Raw genomic sequence first — 16,300 nt, 5'->3', positions numbered from 1 at the left:
GGAAGTAGTGAAGATAAAACCAATACTAAATAGGAAAATGGACTTCAGGTGGTTTTGATCCGGCGACCACATGATGCTCATTTGATGTAAAAAACTATAACAGATGTTACTTTAATTAATTCCACTCAAGTGTCTCGATTTGCAAGAACTACAATCGTCTTTAACATCTGTAAAGAACGAGCGACAGCAGTGGGAGAGCAGCCATGATTTCTCTCTGAAGGGTTTTAACGATTGTACTGAATTCTGATACTAAGAAATCATACAACCTCAATCAAACTGGAACCATCAGCCTGACATGACTGACCATGACCATTCATACACATTCACACACTGATGGTAGAGGCTGCTGCAGAGTAAAGAGTCCATCAGTATTAACTCATCCATTCATACACATTCACACACTGATGGTAGAGGCTGCTGCAGAGTAAAGAGTCCATCAGTATTAACTCATCCATTCATACACATTCACACACTGATGGTAGAGGCTGCTGCAGAGTAAAGAGTCCATCAGTATTAACTCATCCATCCAGGACAAACCACAGTGACTGCTGCATCCAGATCACTGCAAGCACTCAGGGAAGCAAGGCCAGTGAAATAATTAAACATGACCGGAGGGTCGCCGGTTCAAGTCCCGATGTAGACCAAAATATGATAGTTGGTCTGGTAGCTGGAGAGATGCCAGACCACTTCTCTAGCACTGTTGAGGTGCTCTTGAGCAAGGCACAGAACCCCTGCAAACTCAGGGGGCACTTCCAGTGGGGGCAGCCGCCGCACTCTGACATCTCTCCATTAATGCATGTCCACAGGTGCTGCTTGTGCATGTGTGTGATTCAGGCCTGAGTGTGGGAGAAGCATGTCTGTAAATAACAGAGTGAGAAGCAGAGTTTTCCCTCACGGATTAATAAAGTATATAAAAAATAAAAACGTTTAAAGTGGTTTAAAAGCTTAAGACTAAATATACATTTGAATTTGAATGTGTACTGAAACCAGAGAAAGAGAAGTGTGTGTGTGTGTGTGTGTGTGTGTGTGTGTGTGTGTGTGTGTATGAGAGAGATGTCACTGTGTGAGGCAGAGGAATATGTAACTTATACGCATCAATCAATCACATCGACGTGGGTGTAAGTAAGTATTTTAATAATAATCTCTTACTTTAAAAAAATGTAAACTGTCACAATTTTCGCTTTTTACTGCAATTGCAAAGAAACGTCTAAAAACATCGAAACATGCGTTGCAATTTTGTTGAAAAGCTTCTGTAAATTCAGGCATTTGAGTCTGCAGAGAGGGAATCCTGCCAGAGCAGCTAAAGTCAAAAGAGTAACAGGCAACATTAGGCAGGTGGCTGACGGTAATGTGCCATCTTGGTTCTGCTTAACGCTTCCACAGCTCCACATATTCCCACCTCTGAGCCTCTTCCCAATTATGCTCCTGTGCAATATGGAGCCCCAGCTTATTATGTTGCATGTCTGTGTGTCACTGAATAGGAATGAGTGGAGGAGGCATCTCTACTGTTTTTGCTGTCTTAAGCAGAACGCAGTAAAAGCCTGATGCGATGTGGATTATCGCTGAAGCTACAGAATCATGTTTTCTATTGTGATCAGTGCTGAATTTACATCTCAGAGAAAACTGAAGGAGATGCTGTTGTGTGGGTCCTCCTCTTATGAATCTGGAAGTATGGAGATACGCTTCCTTTACAGGAAGTTACTGTATCATCATTGTGTCATGACTCTGAGAGCAGACACACAGGTCACTGTCAGTCAGACAGACAGACCAGCCAACTGTTAGCTGTAATTGCCAGAGGATCAGTCATCCCAAGTGCATCAGGTCTGCTGCTGTTTCTATGCAAAAAGACAGTCTGGGGGCAATAGGCTGAAGAACCTGACCCAAATCTGTCTTTACATAAGGCCCTGCATGATGGAGATGTTGCTCTGGGAGCAAATAATTAGATTATTCAAATGCCATAATGCAGTCAGTCATATTGGCAGTGGTGTGTAGCAGAGCTGAGCCTTGATTAAAGGCAGAGGGTCCAGAGCGGGAAGATGAGAGAGGGGAGATTACACTCTACAAGATTTCCTAATTGATCTGGAAGCAAGGCGCTTTAATTGATCTGGTTTGCTGCACAGGGTTGCAGGCGTTTCTGCACATCAAACTGCATGATCATGCAGAGCAGCTGCATGAAATGAAAGACTGGAGACATAGAGAGCAAGTGGTGACACGTTGGATGATGGAGCACTAGGAGAGGTGTGCACCTGTGGTGGGGAGGACAATGTAAACCAAGGAGGGAAGGTGAGTGGGGGAGCTGTAAAAAATGAAACATTTGACAAAGAGAAGCGTGGGGCTTTGTGCAATCCAGCATTATAACCCACAGTTATTACACCTGCCCATCAGAAATGCTCACATCCCCGATGATCAGCACATCGCTGGTTTTTAAACATCACACACAGACACTCTAAATACACCTTTCCTACGCGGTACTTACGTGCCATATTGCAAAGAAGATCAGGGACACACAGAGGACCAGAGACAGCATGTAGCAGAAGGCAGCAAACGTGAACATAGTTGAAAGGGGAAACGGCTGGTTATTTCCCAAAAAAATACGATCCTGCAGAAAAACATCTAAAAGAAAAAAGAGGGGGGAAGGGGGAAGTCAGGAAGAAAGTTCTCACGGTGCCATGACAAGCCGATGCGGTACCGGCACCATGACTTCGCCCCTCACTATTTTTGCAACAAATTGTTGCAGGAAACGCTCAAGATGACAAACTGTGCGTCCACCCTGAGCAGCGGCGATGATACTCTGAAGTGGAGGCTGGTCTCAAATCAGTGCACTCGTCATGGTCAGCGCTCTGTGTCCACCGCGTTGTTTGAGCAGACAAATGAGCACACAGAGGAAGCGCTCTTCCCAGGGATGAGCGGGAATGATCACGAGGAGTTTTTGCGCAAAAGCATCCAGGAGAGGGGAATTTTGAAGTAATCCATTCAGCAGCAGCGCCAGAAAGAGCACTGCTGTGTGCTCATGCTGAGTGAAGCCCCTCACCAAGTAATGCACAAGGCATTCGTAAATGCTGTTTTTCTCTCCTTGACAAACCTATCAGCAGCGAGCAGGGAGCGCAGGAAGGCGCGTGAACAGGTGGATTTAAAAGAGCAGCAGCCAGTTTTCGTGTGCGCGCGAGTGTGTGTGTGTGTGTGTGTGTCTGTGTGTGCGTGCAGCTGTTTGTGTGTAAGTGCGCGTGCTGTGATATCTTTAGTTTCACAGGAACTTTGTGTCAAGGTTGACTGTGCACTTGTGATGCTGTGATGTGGATCATTTGAAGACTAATTATTTGAAACGTTTGGAGCAAGCGCATTGTTGTGTGTGTGTGTGTGTGTGTGTGTGTGAGTGAGTATCCTCTAGTGACAACAAAGTGTTGTTATAATGTTGTGACTTCTCTGTCTGGATCACGTGATTGCTTTTCAACAGTGGTGGGACAGAGAGGGGTTCTTTAGATTCAGTGGATTACTGACGAATAGACATTTTTCTGAGATGATTTCAAAGAAACGGATCATTCTCCTGATGCGTTCAGTGAAGCTCGGGATCATAAGTGTGGGTCTGGCGCCCTCATCTGGGGCTCTAATTAATTGCATGTTGGTTTTTTTTTGTTTTTCTCAAGAGCAAGAAAAAAAGATGAATGAAATCAACAATCACCTGTCGAGGAAGCAGGATAACATGACACCAGAAACCAGAGTTCAGCCAACATGCTCCATTCACACAGTGTGTACACAGACACACGTGCATGGATATGTGATGAACTCATGAATGAGCCCAGCAGTCATAGCTTTAATAACAAAGTTACACATGCCCTTATTGTTGTGACGTCACGCATGTGGGCGGGGCAAGCATCAAACATTGTTAATGCATGATGTGAGGAACTTCGATATTAATTCATACAGCTGTCATGGCTCATATTAAAACCGTTTGAGTGAAACTTGAATAGTTTTTCTTTTTGTACAGAGTTTGTGTTTGGGTGGATGGGACAGCATCAAGGCTTTAGAAATCAAGGATGTGCTCTGCCTGCTTCAGATGAGTGGTTCCTAAATCCTTCATGTGAGCTGAGCCCTGATCAGAAATGTGTTCAGACTGGCTGGAGGATGATTATTTATGATGATGATTGTGATTATGTATGATTTACTTCCATAATTATTCGCATTTTGTAGCTAGCAAAAAAGAAAAACGTAATATTTGAGTCCCAGACACATTTCCCCAAGGGGATGATAACGTTTCCTATTGCATGTCCGGCTTGTCCAATTTAAACTAATACAATATAACTTTAAATTTTGTAAAGTCTGTTTAACTACGTTTTAATTTCAGGCATTTTTAAACTTAATCAATGATAATCAATAATGTGCTCACATTGGCCTTAATCCAGAATGAAATGCTGTGTCCCAATTGCTCACATTTAATCAAAAAATGACTGGTTTGAACTGGTTGACACCTTCTTGTAATGTGATAGGCCTACACACCTTCTTTTCTCCTGACATTTACTGACAACTGCTGACATGTAACGCTGTGTGTAAAACTGTCTAAACATCTCTGAATCCCCCCTATGCTAATAATAAACAACAACAATAAACAACAATAAATAATACACTTTTGTACAAAGGGTTAGGGCCTTTAATGATATTGAAGATGAAGTGAATTTAAATGGAGTGTTAAAGTGAGAAACACACAGGGCTATCCAGAGGCAAATAAAACATAATGAAAGCCTACGAGCCCTTTAAAGAAAACCTGATGTAGGTGACACATCAGTGATCCAAGCAAAGAGCGTCACGAGACTCACTATTAAGGAGTCCTGAGAAGTTATCAGATAAACCTGAATGATTTTCAGAATAATCAAAAACCTGCCTTTTATGACTGTTTTATACTCTTTATGAGAAGACACAGCTTGAAACAAATCCTTTTTTTAGCTGGCGCGTTAAGCTAACAGTCATTGAGATACTGCCATGTTTGGTACAACAAAAAATATATCACTCGTAGTTTTATTTTGAAATCTCAGATAGAACCGGATCTTTAAATTCCTACTTCTACGCACCTTGACGCGTGAACCTTGTCGCCTAGCAACAGTGTGTGGCAACATAGGGTGCTGCTTCTGACTGATGAAGCTGCAGCGCTATTTGTGTCCTCTTTAAAGCAATATTTTTATATTGAAGTGTATAAAATATGAAACATGGAGCGCTGAGTCATGAGTAAGAGACGGTTTTTTAAAAACATTCAGTGAACACACAACACGGTAAGTAATGTTGGCAGAATAATTATAAAGTTATTATCAGCTGTTTTTGTTCCTTTATGACCTGCAGTGAAAAGTCAACGTCATCTTATATGTGATGAGGCTGATCCTCATATTAAATGTAGTTGTTTGAAGTTGTGGTTGGGATTAACTTTTAGGTGTGATTTAGTTGAATTTGATGTGGACCACGGGATATGTGAGATATTTGTGTTGTGATCAACAATACAAGAGACAAATACAATCAAACTGAAGCTTAAAAAGAGAAAGAAATCAAACTGAACTGAATATTCTTATGAATAATCATAACTGATATGTTTCACCGTGGGTCAGGAGTGGATCATCATAATCCAGCAGGCACACTGTGTTTGAGTCAACGCTCTGTTCAGACCTCTGAACCTTTTTACTGTGAGCCAGCAAACTTCATTACAAACTGAGATGTTCATGAACAGATACATAACAGAAAACATTGAATTACATTATTATTATTTGTCAGTACATTAAAGAGATTACATTAAAAACACAGCTGCTATTATTATTATTATTATTATTATTCAACCTGACTGTGCTGGGTTTGTGTTTTTCTTTCCCCAATGCATGTGGTGATATGAGAAGCGACAGACGGACGGACTCACACACACACAATGTATCATTGTTCTGTATTTTTCTCTACATACTTTGTGTTGATGTATTTAAGTTAGTGTCTGAGCTTAACTCTGGACAGTCACAGTTATTGAGATGTTGTTTCTCTGACAACAATCCAGCAGCCAGTATGTCCTCCTTCTAACTTCAGATTCTGCTCCTGAATGCTCTGGATTTGATTGGACCAGAGAAGGTAGGCGGGGCTTTGAAGGCCGTTTTGGACGCCCCTGGGTTTGCCAGATATGAGAGCAGTTATCAGGTGAACAGGTGTTGCAGCGATGGAAGCGGGCTGTGGAACTGCTTCAGATAGAAGTGATTGTACCCAAGCTAAAAAGCCTCTGCATGTTTCTAATAAGCTCCAGCAGCAGAAAGCTGCTCAAACTAGGATCAATGTTGGAGATGCTGGACCTTGGTTAGTTCAGTGAGGTTGCTGAGTCGAGGGGTTTGCTGTTGTGTGTGTTGCAGTGTGTGTTTACATCAGTTCAATCAGGAGAGACTTAATTAAGAATGAACAATTATTTATTACAATGAAATGTGCAACAATTGTAGAATGAAATGTGCAAAGTCTTTTGGGGGCTAGACTCCGTCATGACGACTTCATGAGCTCCGAGGGGTAGTGAGGCCGACGCAGGATAGGATGCCCCCCTGTGGAGTCTAGACACTGGTGGTGGTGAAAAGGATGGAGGCTGAGAAGAGGAGTGGGTTTCAGCCGGGGCCTGGACTCTGCTGAGCTGGAAGGAGGTGACTGGGGTGGAGGAGGGTTGCGGCGTATGCCTGCAGCTACAGGATGACTGGAAGAGAGAGAGTTTTTAAACTATTGACAGCAAGCCATTGATTGGTAGAGAAAGTTCGTGGCAGAGTCTGGTTGGTTAATTCCAGGATGATACATGCCCATGATCACCTGCTTGCCAGAGAGAGATACAGGTGGTAGTAGGGGGTGTGGTTTAAGAATTAATGAAGAGGTGAATGAATGAAAGAATAACACCAGTCTTCCTGTCTGAACTTACGCTGAGCTCCATTTCAATCAGGAGAGACTTAATTAAGAATGAACAATTATTTATTACAATGAAATGTGCAACAATTGTAGAATGAAATGTGCAAAGTCTTTTGGGGGCTAGACTCCGTCATGACGACTTCATGAGCTCCGAGGGGTAGTGAGGCCGACGCAGGATAGGATGCCCCCCAAAATAAAGTGAGAAAGACAAAGGTAGAATCATTATAGGTTTTACCTTATGGCTGCCTGGAGTCTGTGGGAAACATTTATGAGTTAGATGATGAACATTGATTAATTGTTAAATACGATCAGAGAGTATTCACCCAGTGTAGTTATTGTATGGTGACTTACCTGATCATGCGCCAGTCTAGGTTCTCACCTGACGTGGCTTTGCATGATCCTTTTAAGCTGCCCTATAGTCGTGTGGCACGCATGTTGGGCTCGCCGGCCGCAGACAAGTAGCCCGGCACGACTACTGTACCTGACCTATAGCCATCTGGCCCGGCGTGTAATGGATCTGACAGACCCGACACGTGGCCAGCATGACTGCTAATCTGCCCTGTAATCGTGTGACCTGCATGTAGGGTTCAGCGACCGCTGACATGTTGTCCGGCACGAAAACGAGGACTGACCAGCCGCCAACCGACCTGCGCATCTAGGTCCGTTTGACCGACACGTGGCCTAGAAGACTGCTAGCCGCCCTTAGTCATGTGGCCCGGCACGTAGGGTTCGGCGACCGCTGACGTGTGGCCCGGCATGACTCTTAAGCCTACCCTGTAGCCATCTGGCCCGGCGTATCCGGGGTCTGCCGAGACCCGATACGTGGCCAGCATGACTACTAAGCTGCCCTGTGGTCATGTGGCCCGGCATGTTAGGTTTGGGACCGCAGACATGTGGCCTGGCATGACTCTCTAATGGTCTGACATAGTAGCCATCTGGCCCGGCGTGTATTGAATCCGTTAGACCCGACACGTGGCCAGCATGACTGTGAGAAGAATGAAGACTGTAAACGTGACGCCTGTGATTTAGAAGGAAGTTAGACTTAACCTTATAAAACATCATGAATTACACCACCACCAGTTATATGTTTTCTTACCATTTGATAGCGCTTTAGTCATCTTTGGCTTACCGAACCGCCAGATACCTGGACGAATATAGGACTGGAAGATCATCATCCGAGTTGTCGAGGAGAAAAGAACACCTGGATTGACTGCTGATGTGGAGCTGACTATTCTAAATGGAATTAGCTGAATAGCCATGAACTCAACTTATTTATGGCTCGTGATTGATGTAACGCGTTGCCGGTATGAAATAAGTTTAGATGACCTTGGTGCAATGTGATTCAATCAGCCAGCGCAAGCAAGCTAACCAGAGCTTCATGAGCGAGGCAGCCTACTCAGAAATTCTTTTAGGTGCTACCATGGCAACACGCGTGGAAAAATAGCTGTAGAATGTTAAAGTCATGAAGAAGTGATTATGAAACATTTGTAATCGTTAATGATGTAGAATAAAGAAATACAAGATGCATAAAAATAGGAGTCGAATCTTGATGCTCAGGAACCTGTGATGACCAGGTTGAGATGCTGCAAAAAGCAAACCATGTTAGCATTATTAGCAGCATCCTTGGTACACATGTAACTGCTGACGAAGTTTGCAGGTCCAGGAAGGTCTGAACGAATTGAAGACCAAGATATGGAATTTCAGTTTTATGATGGATGATTAGGATTGTATTGGACATGACTTATAGCAATGAATGACCGTCCTGCTGCCATGATGACTGAGTTCTCGTTGCGACTGAACGATTAGGATGCATTTTACAACTGAATAGTTGTAACCTGATTTATGACAAAACAGACGAGTTCATCAACAAGCGTTTACTTGGATTAATAACAGTTTACAAATCTGCAGTCCATGCTGAAGCTGAGACAGATTTGACTGAGACAGAATTTTCATAATGTGCAGAGCCACCGAGTCATCAGATTTGTGTTCTGATTAACCTAAAATGTAAATGGCCTGTAGACAACCATGCCGATGCAGAGTGTAGTTCCCCCCAAAACCTAGAGGGATGCACTGAAATAAGATGAAGGTTTAGCATTGACTTTATGAGTAGACACAGCCCGCTGGAATTGATGTTAGAGAGACGCGATTGTAATGCGACCCGCTGAATGAGGTCAAATTACCATGACTAGTATGAAGGGGCTAAAGTACCTTTTGCTTAAATAGTAAGTTAGTGATTTCTGATTTACTTCGGGATTACATATTCTTGCATGAGTTCATCGGTCTGCGGAAGTTGCTTCCGACCACGCGCCAAATAGTGTGCCTTAACTTGACGACCACCTACTGTTCGTACTTGCAACTCTTATAATTGTGATGCAGGTCGATTGAGCTGCTGGATGGTATGTGTGGAGAAGCCAGAGCTGGGAGCCATGAGCAGAATCCTATATGGCTGGTTAGCCACACCTCATTGACTGACAATATAGTGAGAACTCCATATGTGCTTTAATCTATGATTATCATCACCACCTAAATTAGGTTCAACGCGCATGCTAAATCACTTATACTTTAGCAGTAGTAAACTACTCTGTGCAGACTCATTGCTGAATTAGAGAGAGCTCTCACAGGTTTATCTGCCAGCCGGACAACTGCCGGAGTGAAATGACATTCAATCATAACACAACTATTTTTTGAATTACCGCGATATCTGGCCATTACCTGGTTTAAAGACTGAATTAGAACATTTTTAGAGTGCATATAGCAGAGATCGAGTATATCCTGTGTACTTGTCTCGCTTAGTCTTGCTGTCCTCCAAGAGAGCAACGCCTGAGTCCCGCTAACTCTGACGATGACTGAGCTGTAATTACAGGATCTACATTTGGTTTTCGAGGGCTGCCCAGCCGCTAGTCCCTTTGTGCATGAAGTTGTTAAACTGCAGATTTATAGACAGAAAAACACTACGCTCGCCATTGAATTTGAATGTCTTATAACATTTAAGATTATGGTAATGTACAGAATTATGCAAAGTGGGGCTATAAGCCTACTCAGGCGCAACCGCTAGCCTGTTAATGTGACGATGCAGTTTGAGTTGTTTTGGATTCATGCTAATGCCCGATGGCGACATCTAGTGGATTAGAGTGACCATCCTTCCTCTGAGCGAAGCACTTGAAAGTCTGTAGAGACTTCTTTGTCGGCATTTACATTTTATCTGCATTTACGTTTTGAAGTATTTCAGCATATCCCATTCAAGTCCATTCTAATTGATAGTGTTTGCATGAACTAGTCAAGCTGCGTCAAGTTTGACCCTCCTTTAGCAACATGTATTCGAATACATGTTCCGTAACTTGAAATCAGATTTAATTTGGGTGACAACGAGGTAAATGATCATGCCAAGTATGGCTTGTTAGATCAAACATATCACTCATAATTGATTAAATATGAATTAATTCCAGACGTCATAATGCAAATCCTCACAAGTATTTATGCCGCCCTAGTATGACTAAATCTGATGAATGTTGAAAAGACACAGCAATATGTTGAATATACACAGGCATAAGTAAAATAAAAAATAAAATGGACTACTAGCCTGTTCATGCTGGAAACATATTCTTGAATGACTGGCATCCGTGCTATAAATAAATTAACAACACCCTGAGTAAACGAAAAGTCTAACATCTGAGGACAAATCCCGTTGTGCAGGGATTAAAGGGGACTTCTAAAGAGCTTTTCTGACAGATCGGAGTTTAAATGGTAAAAGGAATAGAGCATGAAATTTGGTTCACGAGAATTACGCTTATTGTGTAACATATGATTATTCTTACTGCTAAGATGCCATTAGTTCACTACTCCGACTGTTTATTTAAATAATTGAAAATCGTTTAAAACGAGAGAGGAATGCATTTGTAATTGATGCCACGAGCCCCGACGCACGTGAAGCTGAGCAATTAACTGATGAGCAGATTGATCAGCCGATCTAGCAGAATTTCATACATGACTTATTGGGCCAAGTGACTGAATGACGTGACACTGCGTGAGAAATTTTAACATTAAAAGAAACTAGTCTTTCTCAGCTGATGAGAAAAACGGAAGGAATATGCGTTGTGGCTGCAGCTCGTTGTAACCGGGCATTCCTGAGTATGCAGGCTGATCACCTGCGCTGTCACACACGTGAATTGCGTAAGGAGCCGGGTCGTGAATGAACCGATTAACGCATATAAACAGTTTTGATTAGTTAACCACGGTTTAAGGATTAGCCCGACACTGTCATTATGTGTTTTCTCAAGTTATTGTGACATAAACAAGCTTAGTCGTGCCAACCATGATGCCCGCTTCCTTACGAAATAAAAGTTAACAAGGATGTGCCTGAGACCGCTGTAAAACATGATATTTTTCTCTGCCTGTGACACCGAGCAGCGGAGGCCAGCAGCTGCGTGGATTAAATGCAGCATGAACATTATTCTTGAAGCAGGCTGTATTTTGAGTGAGAATGCTGTCACTGAGAAATGAAACTTAAGCGACTGTGAGAGACATGATGCAGCTTTGAGGTAATTACCGAACTTCACAGATTTTGGATGATCAGGTTGCTTCCTGCTCCTGCGTGTGGCCAGCCGTGGGGCTGAGGTCATTCGAGTGGAGATGACGTTCTCCTTTTGAGTTGAATCTGATTTAGGCAGCGTCTCTCGCTGCCCGCAAATTCAGCACGAAGAGCGTATTGCGGCGTATGCCTGCAGCTACAGGATGACTGGAAGAGAGAGAGTTTTTAAACTATTGACAGCAAGCCATTGATTGGTAGAGAAAGTTCGTGGCAGAGTCTGGTTGGTTAATTCCAGGATGATACATGCCCATGATCACCTGCTTGCCAGAGAGAGATACAGGTGGTAGTAGGGGGTGTGGTTTAAGAATTAATGAAGAGGTGAATGAATGAAAGAATAACACCAGTCTTCCTGTCTGAACTTACGCTGAGCTCCATTACTGACTGCAGGATGATGTCATGATGTTAGGATGTCAGGGAGCCTCACTCCATGTCAGTTTTTAACCAGAGGCTGTTTTTAACCTCCATCTATATCTTCACAGACATCAGTCTGATGTCTGACAGAAGACAGACAACTAGCCACACTCACATTCAGAGTCACACATGAACAAACCAGCATGTCTTTGGACTGACAGAGGAACACACACACACACACACACACACTTTTTCCAAACTGCTTGACTTTATTCTTTGAATTGATCTTTTAAGTTGTATTAGACAAAAGTGAAGGATCGTTTCTTTACAGAATCCACTTCAGTTTAACATTTAAAAAGCAGGTTTAGTGACCGTTTCTAAAAGCTTTGTGTTGTAGGTTTAAACTGTTATCTGATCTATGTGGACCTTTCAGTAGGTGTGTTACATTCAACAGTACACAAAACACACTCAGGTCTGACTCAGCCAGGCCGGCTGGTCAGGACCGTCAGGGATCAGCCTTTTCCTGAAGGAGCCTTCCGGTACCTTCTCCGGTACCTGTTCTATTGTGTCTGCAGTGTGTGTGTTGACTGTTAAACACTGCGAGGTCGGGAGCTCTGTATGTGCAGTATGCTCTCTGCTTCAGTAAAAACGTGTGTGGTCCTGTACAGAATCGAGAATGGAGTGTAAGAAGCAGGATGGGCGGAGCCTCAGCCCGCCCTCAGCCCTCAGCGTACAACAGTCCCCCGGTCCACCCGCTGAAGCCCTGCAGGGTGAGTATGTGAAACACTTTGTCTATAATGTGTCCATTAAGATACACTAAGACAAGTTCTGTCTGCACCTATGGTTTCCAGGTGGTCAGGAGGCCCCGCGTCATGCAGTTCAGGGGTCCAGACCGTACTACTCCCCAGAGTACAGCCCAGACTTCTACAAGTCCAGCTCAGCATCACATCCCTGCACCTCTGGGTGGGCACAACTTCCTTACAAAAACTTCTTTCAGCTCAAACCGAGATCTTTTCTAGAACCTGAGCGAGTGGAGCTGGAGCCTTAACCCAGGCGTGACCCCCCTGAGGCGTGACCCCCCTGAGGCGTGACCTCCCTGAGGCGTGACCTCCCTGAGGTGTGACCTCCCTGAGGCGTGACCTCCCTGAGGCGTGACCTCCCTGAGGTGTGACCCCCCTGAGGCGTGACCCCCCTGAGGCGTGACCTCCCTGAGGCGTGACCTCCCTGAGGTGTGACCTCCCTGAGGTGTGACCTCCCTGAGGCGTGACCTCCCTGAGGTGTGACCCCCCTGAGGCGTGACCCCCCTGAGGCGTGACCTCCCTGAGGTGTGACCTCCCTGAGGCGTGACCTCCCTGAGGTGTGACCCCCCTGAGGCGTGACCCCCCTGAGGCGTGACCTCCCTGAGGTGTGACCTCCCTGAGGCGTGACCTCCCTGAGGTGTAACCCCCCTGAGGCGTGACCCCCCTGAGGCGTGACCCCCCGGCCTGGAGCTGCCTTATGTTGGTCTGCTTTAGGTTCAAACTTGACATCAACGTTGACTTTGCGTTCTTTTCACTCAAGGAAATGTATTCAAGCGACATTAGGCAGGAATGAGGTTTGGTGCACTTTGACGCCCATCAAAGGTTTCTGAGTGGACTGTCATGACACAGATGTTCTGACAAGCAGTGAGACGGATGTTGTTAGAAACCAAAGAAGGGCTCAGAGAGATTTCAGGATTTAACTCTGCAAGCGTCTGCAGGCAACAATACATATAATAAGAACAAGCTAGTGACAGGCGGTGAATAAATGTGCAACCATAAATATGTGACTCTAAATGTGATTCCCATTTCCAACACGCGTGAAGAGAAGCCAGATTCAGACGAACAAACGACAAGAAGATGGAGTTGCAGGTTGAGCTGGTTTTGGGAGCTGACGAGAGGAAAAACACGAGAGGGTCAAAATCACAAGGAACAAACACGAACATCCAAAAATCTTCCTGAGATAGAGCGCTGACACAAGGAGTACAAACCGCTGGAGAATGAACAATAAAGGGACAGAGCAGGCTTCAGAGCAGCGCTGATTGGAACTGTGTCAGCTGCACACACACCTGACTCCAATGATGATTAAGAGGGGAAGGGAAAGACAGGAGGAGCAGACAGACAGGGAAACAAAACAACACACACACGTGGACAAGCACAATAAAGCCCAGAACATGACGCGAGCAGGCGGTCTGTGGACACGGCAGAGACGTCCCTGTAGAAAGTGGTTTCACTGGATGGACTTCAGTCATTATTTGGAGGTTTCAAAGTCACATGTTACAGCTGCTTTCATGGAGCTGTGTTACGATGAGAATCAGAGATACTGGATGTATCCCAGGGTGAAACTAACTTGATGCTCCTCAACACAACAAACAAAATATAGAAATAGATCAAATAGAAAGAGAGAAACAGCAACAAGTGAGACTTGAACATATAAACTATATTTACAGATATAAATATACTGACTGTGCTGTGTTAAACTGTCCACATAGCAGGCTCAGTAACACAATGTTATCCAGCTACTATCAGTATTTATATGAAGTCCTAATTCAAAAGTGCTTCACTGCTCAAACGGCCTCAAAAGGGAACATCAGCTGTCTTTTTCATGAAATGTTTGTCAGACCCTGAAAGCACCACAAACAACCTCCTTCACGTGTTAGAACCTTTTTACGTGTTTTTTTTCCAACATCTTTTGGACACAGTAAAAGTCTGAGACTGGATTCAAAGGGCGGCTGTGGCCCAGCTGGTAGAGCGGTCTCTCAACTGGAAGGTCGAGGGTTTGATCCCCAGCTCCTGCAGCCACATGTCCAATGTGTCCTTGAGCAAGACACTTAACCCAAAGTTGCTCCCGCTGCTTTATCAGCAGTGAATGAACATGTATGATGAGTTAATACTGATGGACTCTTTACTCTGCAGCAGCCTCTACCATCAGTGTGTGAATGTGAATGAATGGATGAGTTAATACTGATGGACTCTTTACTCTGCAGCAGCCTCTACCATCAGTGTGTGAATGTGAATGAATGGATGAGTTAATACTGATGGACTCTTTACTCTGCAGCAGCCTCTACCATCAGTGTGTGAATGTGAATGAATGGATGAGTTAATACTGATGGACTCTTTACTCTGCAGCAGCCTCTACCATCAGTGTGTGAATGTGAATGAATGGATGAGTTAATACTGATGGACTCTTTACTCTGCAGCAGCCTCTACCATCAGTGTGTGAATGTGTATGAATGGTCATGGTCAGTCATGTCAGGCTGATGGTTCCAGTTTGATTGAGGTTGTATGATTTCTTAGTATCAGAATTCAGTACAATCGTTAAAACCCTTCAGAGAGAAATCATGGCTGCTCTCCCACTGCTGTCGCTCGTTCTTTACAGATGTTAAAGACGACATTTGAGTGGAATTCAACCCAAACCATGCTACTGCTATCACTGCAGTGTCTCTCCTCTGCAGCAGTGGACACGTTGTACCAGCAGATGGAGCACTTGTCTTTGTAAAGGAGAAGACCTCTGCATCTGATTCTGCTGTCAGATTGTGTTTTCATGATTAGCCACGTCTGTAAAACTTCAGTCTGCACTTTTCTTTCTCTTCAGGGCGCCACATGTCAAAGCAGGAAACTCCACCCCTCTCCAGCGTTCTGTCAAACAAAGGTGAGTCTAAAGCTGACTGTAATCTTTGTTTTTCCACGGTGAGTCACCTCGTGAGGTCAGTGTCACACTTCAGAGAGACACTTCGGTGTCTTCAGTGCATCTTGGTCTAAACCTGAAACTGAAACTTTTTTGAAAACAGATGAAAAGACGGGGGAGACTTACAAACCAGTTTCTGTCTTTTACCTCCAGCGTGCCCTTCACAGAGAAGAAGAAGGTCCTGGACAGACAGGAGGAGGTGGAGGAGGTGAAGCAGCTGGACGACTGGAAGCCGGCTGTAGACATCTTTACAGCAGTGCTGGAGGGTTTAAACACCGGCTAACATAGAGTTACTCTATAACCTCCATGTGACATTGTAAGACAAATAATAAAATACATTGAAGTAAAATTAGAACTAAGTCTATTTGTCTTTCTTATTTAAATGTAATGAGAGGATGTTCGAGTGTGTGCTGTTCTGTTCTTCTGGAGAGAAAAGTGGGGTCAAGATGATACAAAATCAGCCCTTTCTACTAAAGAGGATCAACCTGGAGTTTCAGAGAAACTGAAAGAACTCCACTCAGCGAGGACTTTGAGTCGCGTCATCACTCGGTTAAATGCACCGTGACCTTTGAGATATGGTAAACTTTCCGTCACTCGTCCTCACAGCTGTGTCGTTTGTTACCGCTCCTGTCAAACTCTTCCTTGTTCCGTTCTTTGAGAGTGAGTTCAAGAAAAGGAGCTTTTTAAACTGCTCCAGTGTGATGGTGGAGTGGAAGCACTCTGATGGTCTCTGGACTAAAGGGAGCTTCATCCTGCATGATGCCC

The 16,300-nt window shown here is 44.2% G+C and overlaps 2 protein-coding genes and 1 long non-coding RNA gene across 9 annotated transcripts in view; 1 reads left to right on the top strand and 2 right to left on the bottom strand.

Annotated features, from left to right (window-relative positions):
• The window catches only part of cnih3 (cornichon family AMPA receptor auxiliary protein 3), a 78,599-nt gene extending 75,411 nt beyond the window's left edge, over positions 1 to 3,188 (bottom strand). For 4 of the 5 annotated variants that reach the window (XR_013778782.1, XM_079339758.1, XM_079339756.1 and 1 more), the window contains exon 1: positions 2,477 to 3,188. Coding sequence is in view for 4 of the 5 variants with exons in the window: in XM_079339758.1 (XP_079195884.1) it covers positions 2,477 to 2,554 (78 nt within the window). In the remaining variant the exon portion in view is untranslated. The remainder of the gene's footprint in view (positions 1 to 2,476) is intronic. The other variant, XM_079339755.1, reaches the window with a different exon arrangement.
• A 3,210-nt stretch (positions 3,189 to 6,398) lies between these two features.
• Positions 6,399 to 7,837, bottom strand: LOC306824565. Its single transcript, XR_013779156.1, has 2 exons — positions 7,127 to 7,837; positions 6,399 to 6,688 (listed from the first exon to the last, which is right to left on the bottom strand). It is a non-coding gene; the product is annotated as an uncharacterized lncRNA (long non-coding RNA).
• Positions 7,838 to 12,462: 4,625 nt separating this feature from the next.
• spats1 (spermatogenesis associated serine rich 1) lies at positions 12,463 to 15,884 on the top strand. Of its 3 annotated transcripts, none has more exons than XM_079356130.1 (4): positions 12,463 to 12,600; positions 12,682 to 12,793; positions 15,443 to 15,499; positions 15,703 to 15,884. In XM_079356130.1, exons 1-4 carry the CDS (start codon positions 12,526 to 12,528, stop codon positions 15,816 to 15,818), a joined length of 360 nt encoding a protein of 119 aa, XP_079212256.1. In that variant the 5' UTR covers positions 12,463 to 12,525; the 3' UTR covers positions 15,819 to 15,884. The 3 variants fall into 3 exon arrangements, with proteins under 3 accessions (XP_079212256.1, XP_079212257.1, XP_079212255.1); XM_079356131.1 differs by having other exon boundaries at positions 12,465 to 12,600; positions 15,639 to 15,884; XM_079356129.1 differs by having other exon boundaries at positions 12,466 to 12,600; positions 15,689 to 15,884.
• The last annotated feature ends 416 nt before the right edge of the window (positions 15,885 to 16,300 follow it).

This window comes from Symphodus melops (genome assembly GCF_947650265.1).
Source record: "Symphodus melops genome assembly, chromosome: 1".
Classification (NCBI taxonomy): Eukaryota; Metazoa; Chordata; class Actinopteri; order Labriformes; family Labridae; genus Symphodus; species Symphodus melops.
Note: the sequence above shows the minus strand (reverse complement) of the source record. Positions and strands in the feature narration are given on the sequence as shown.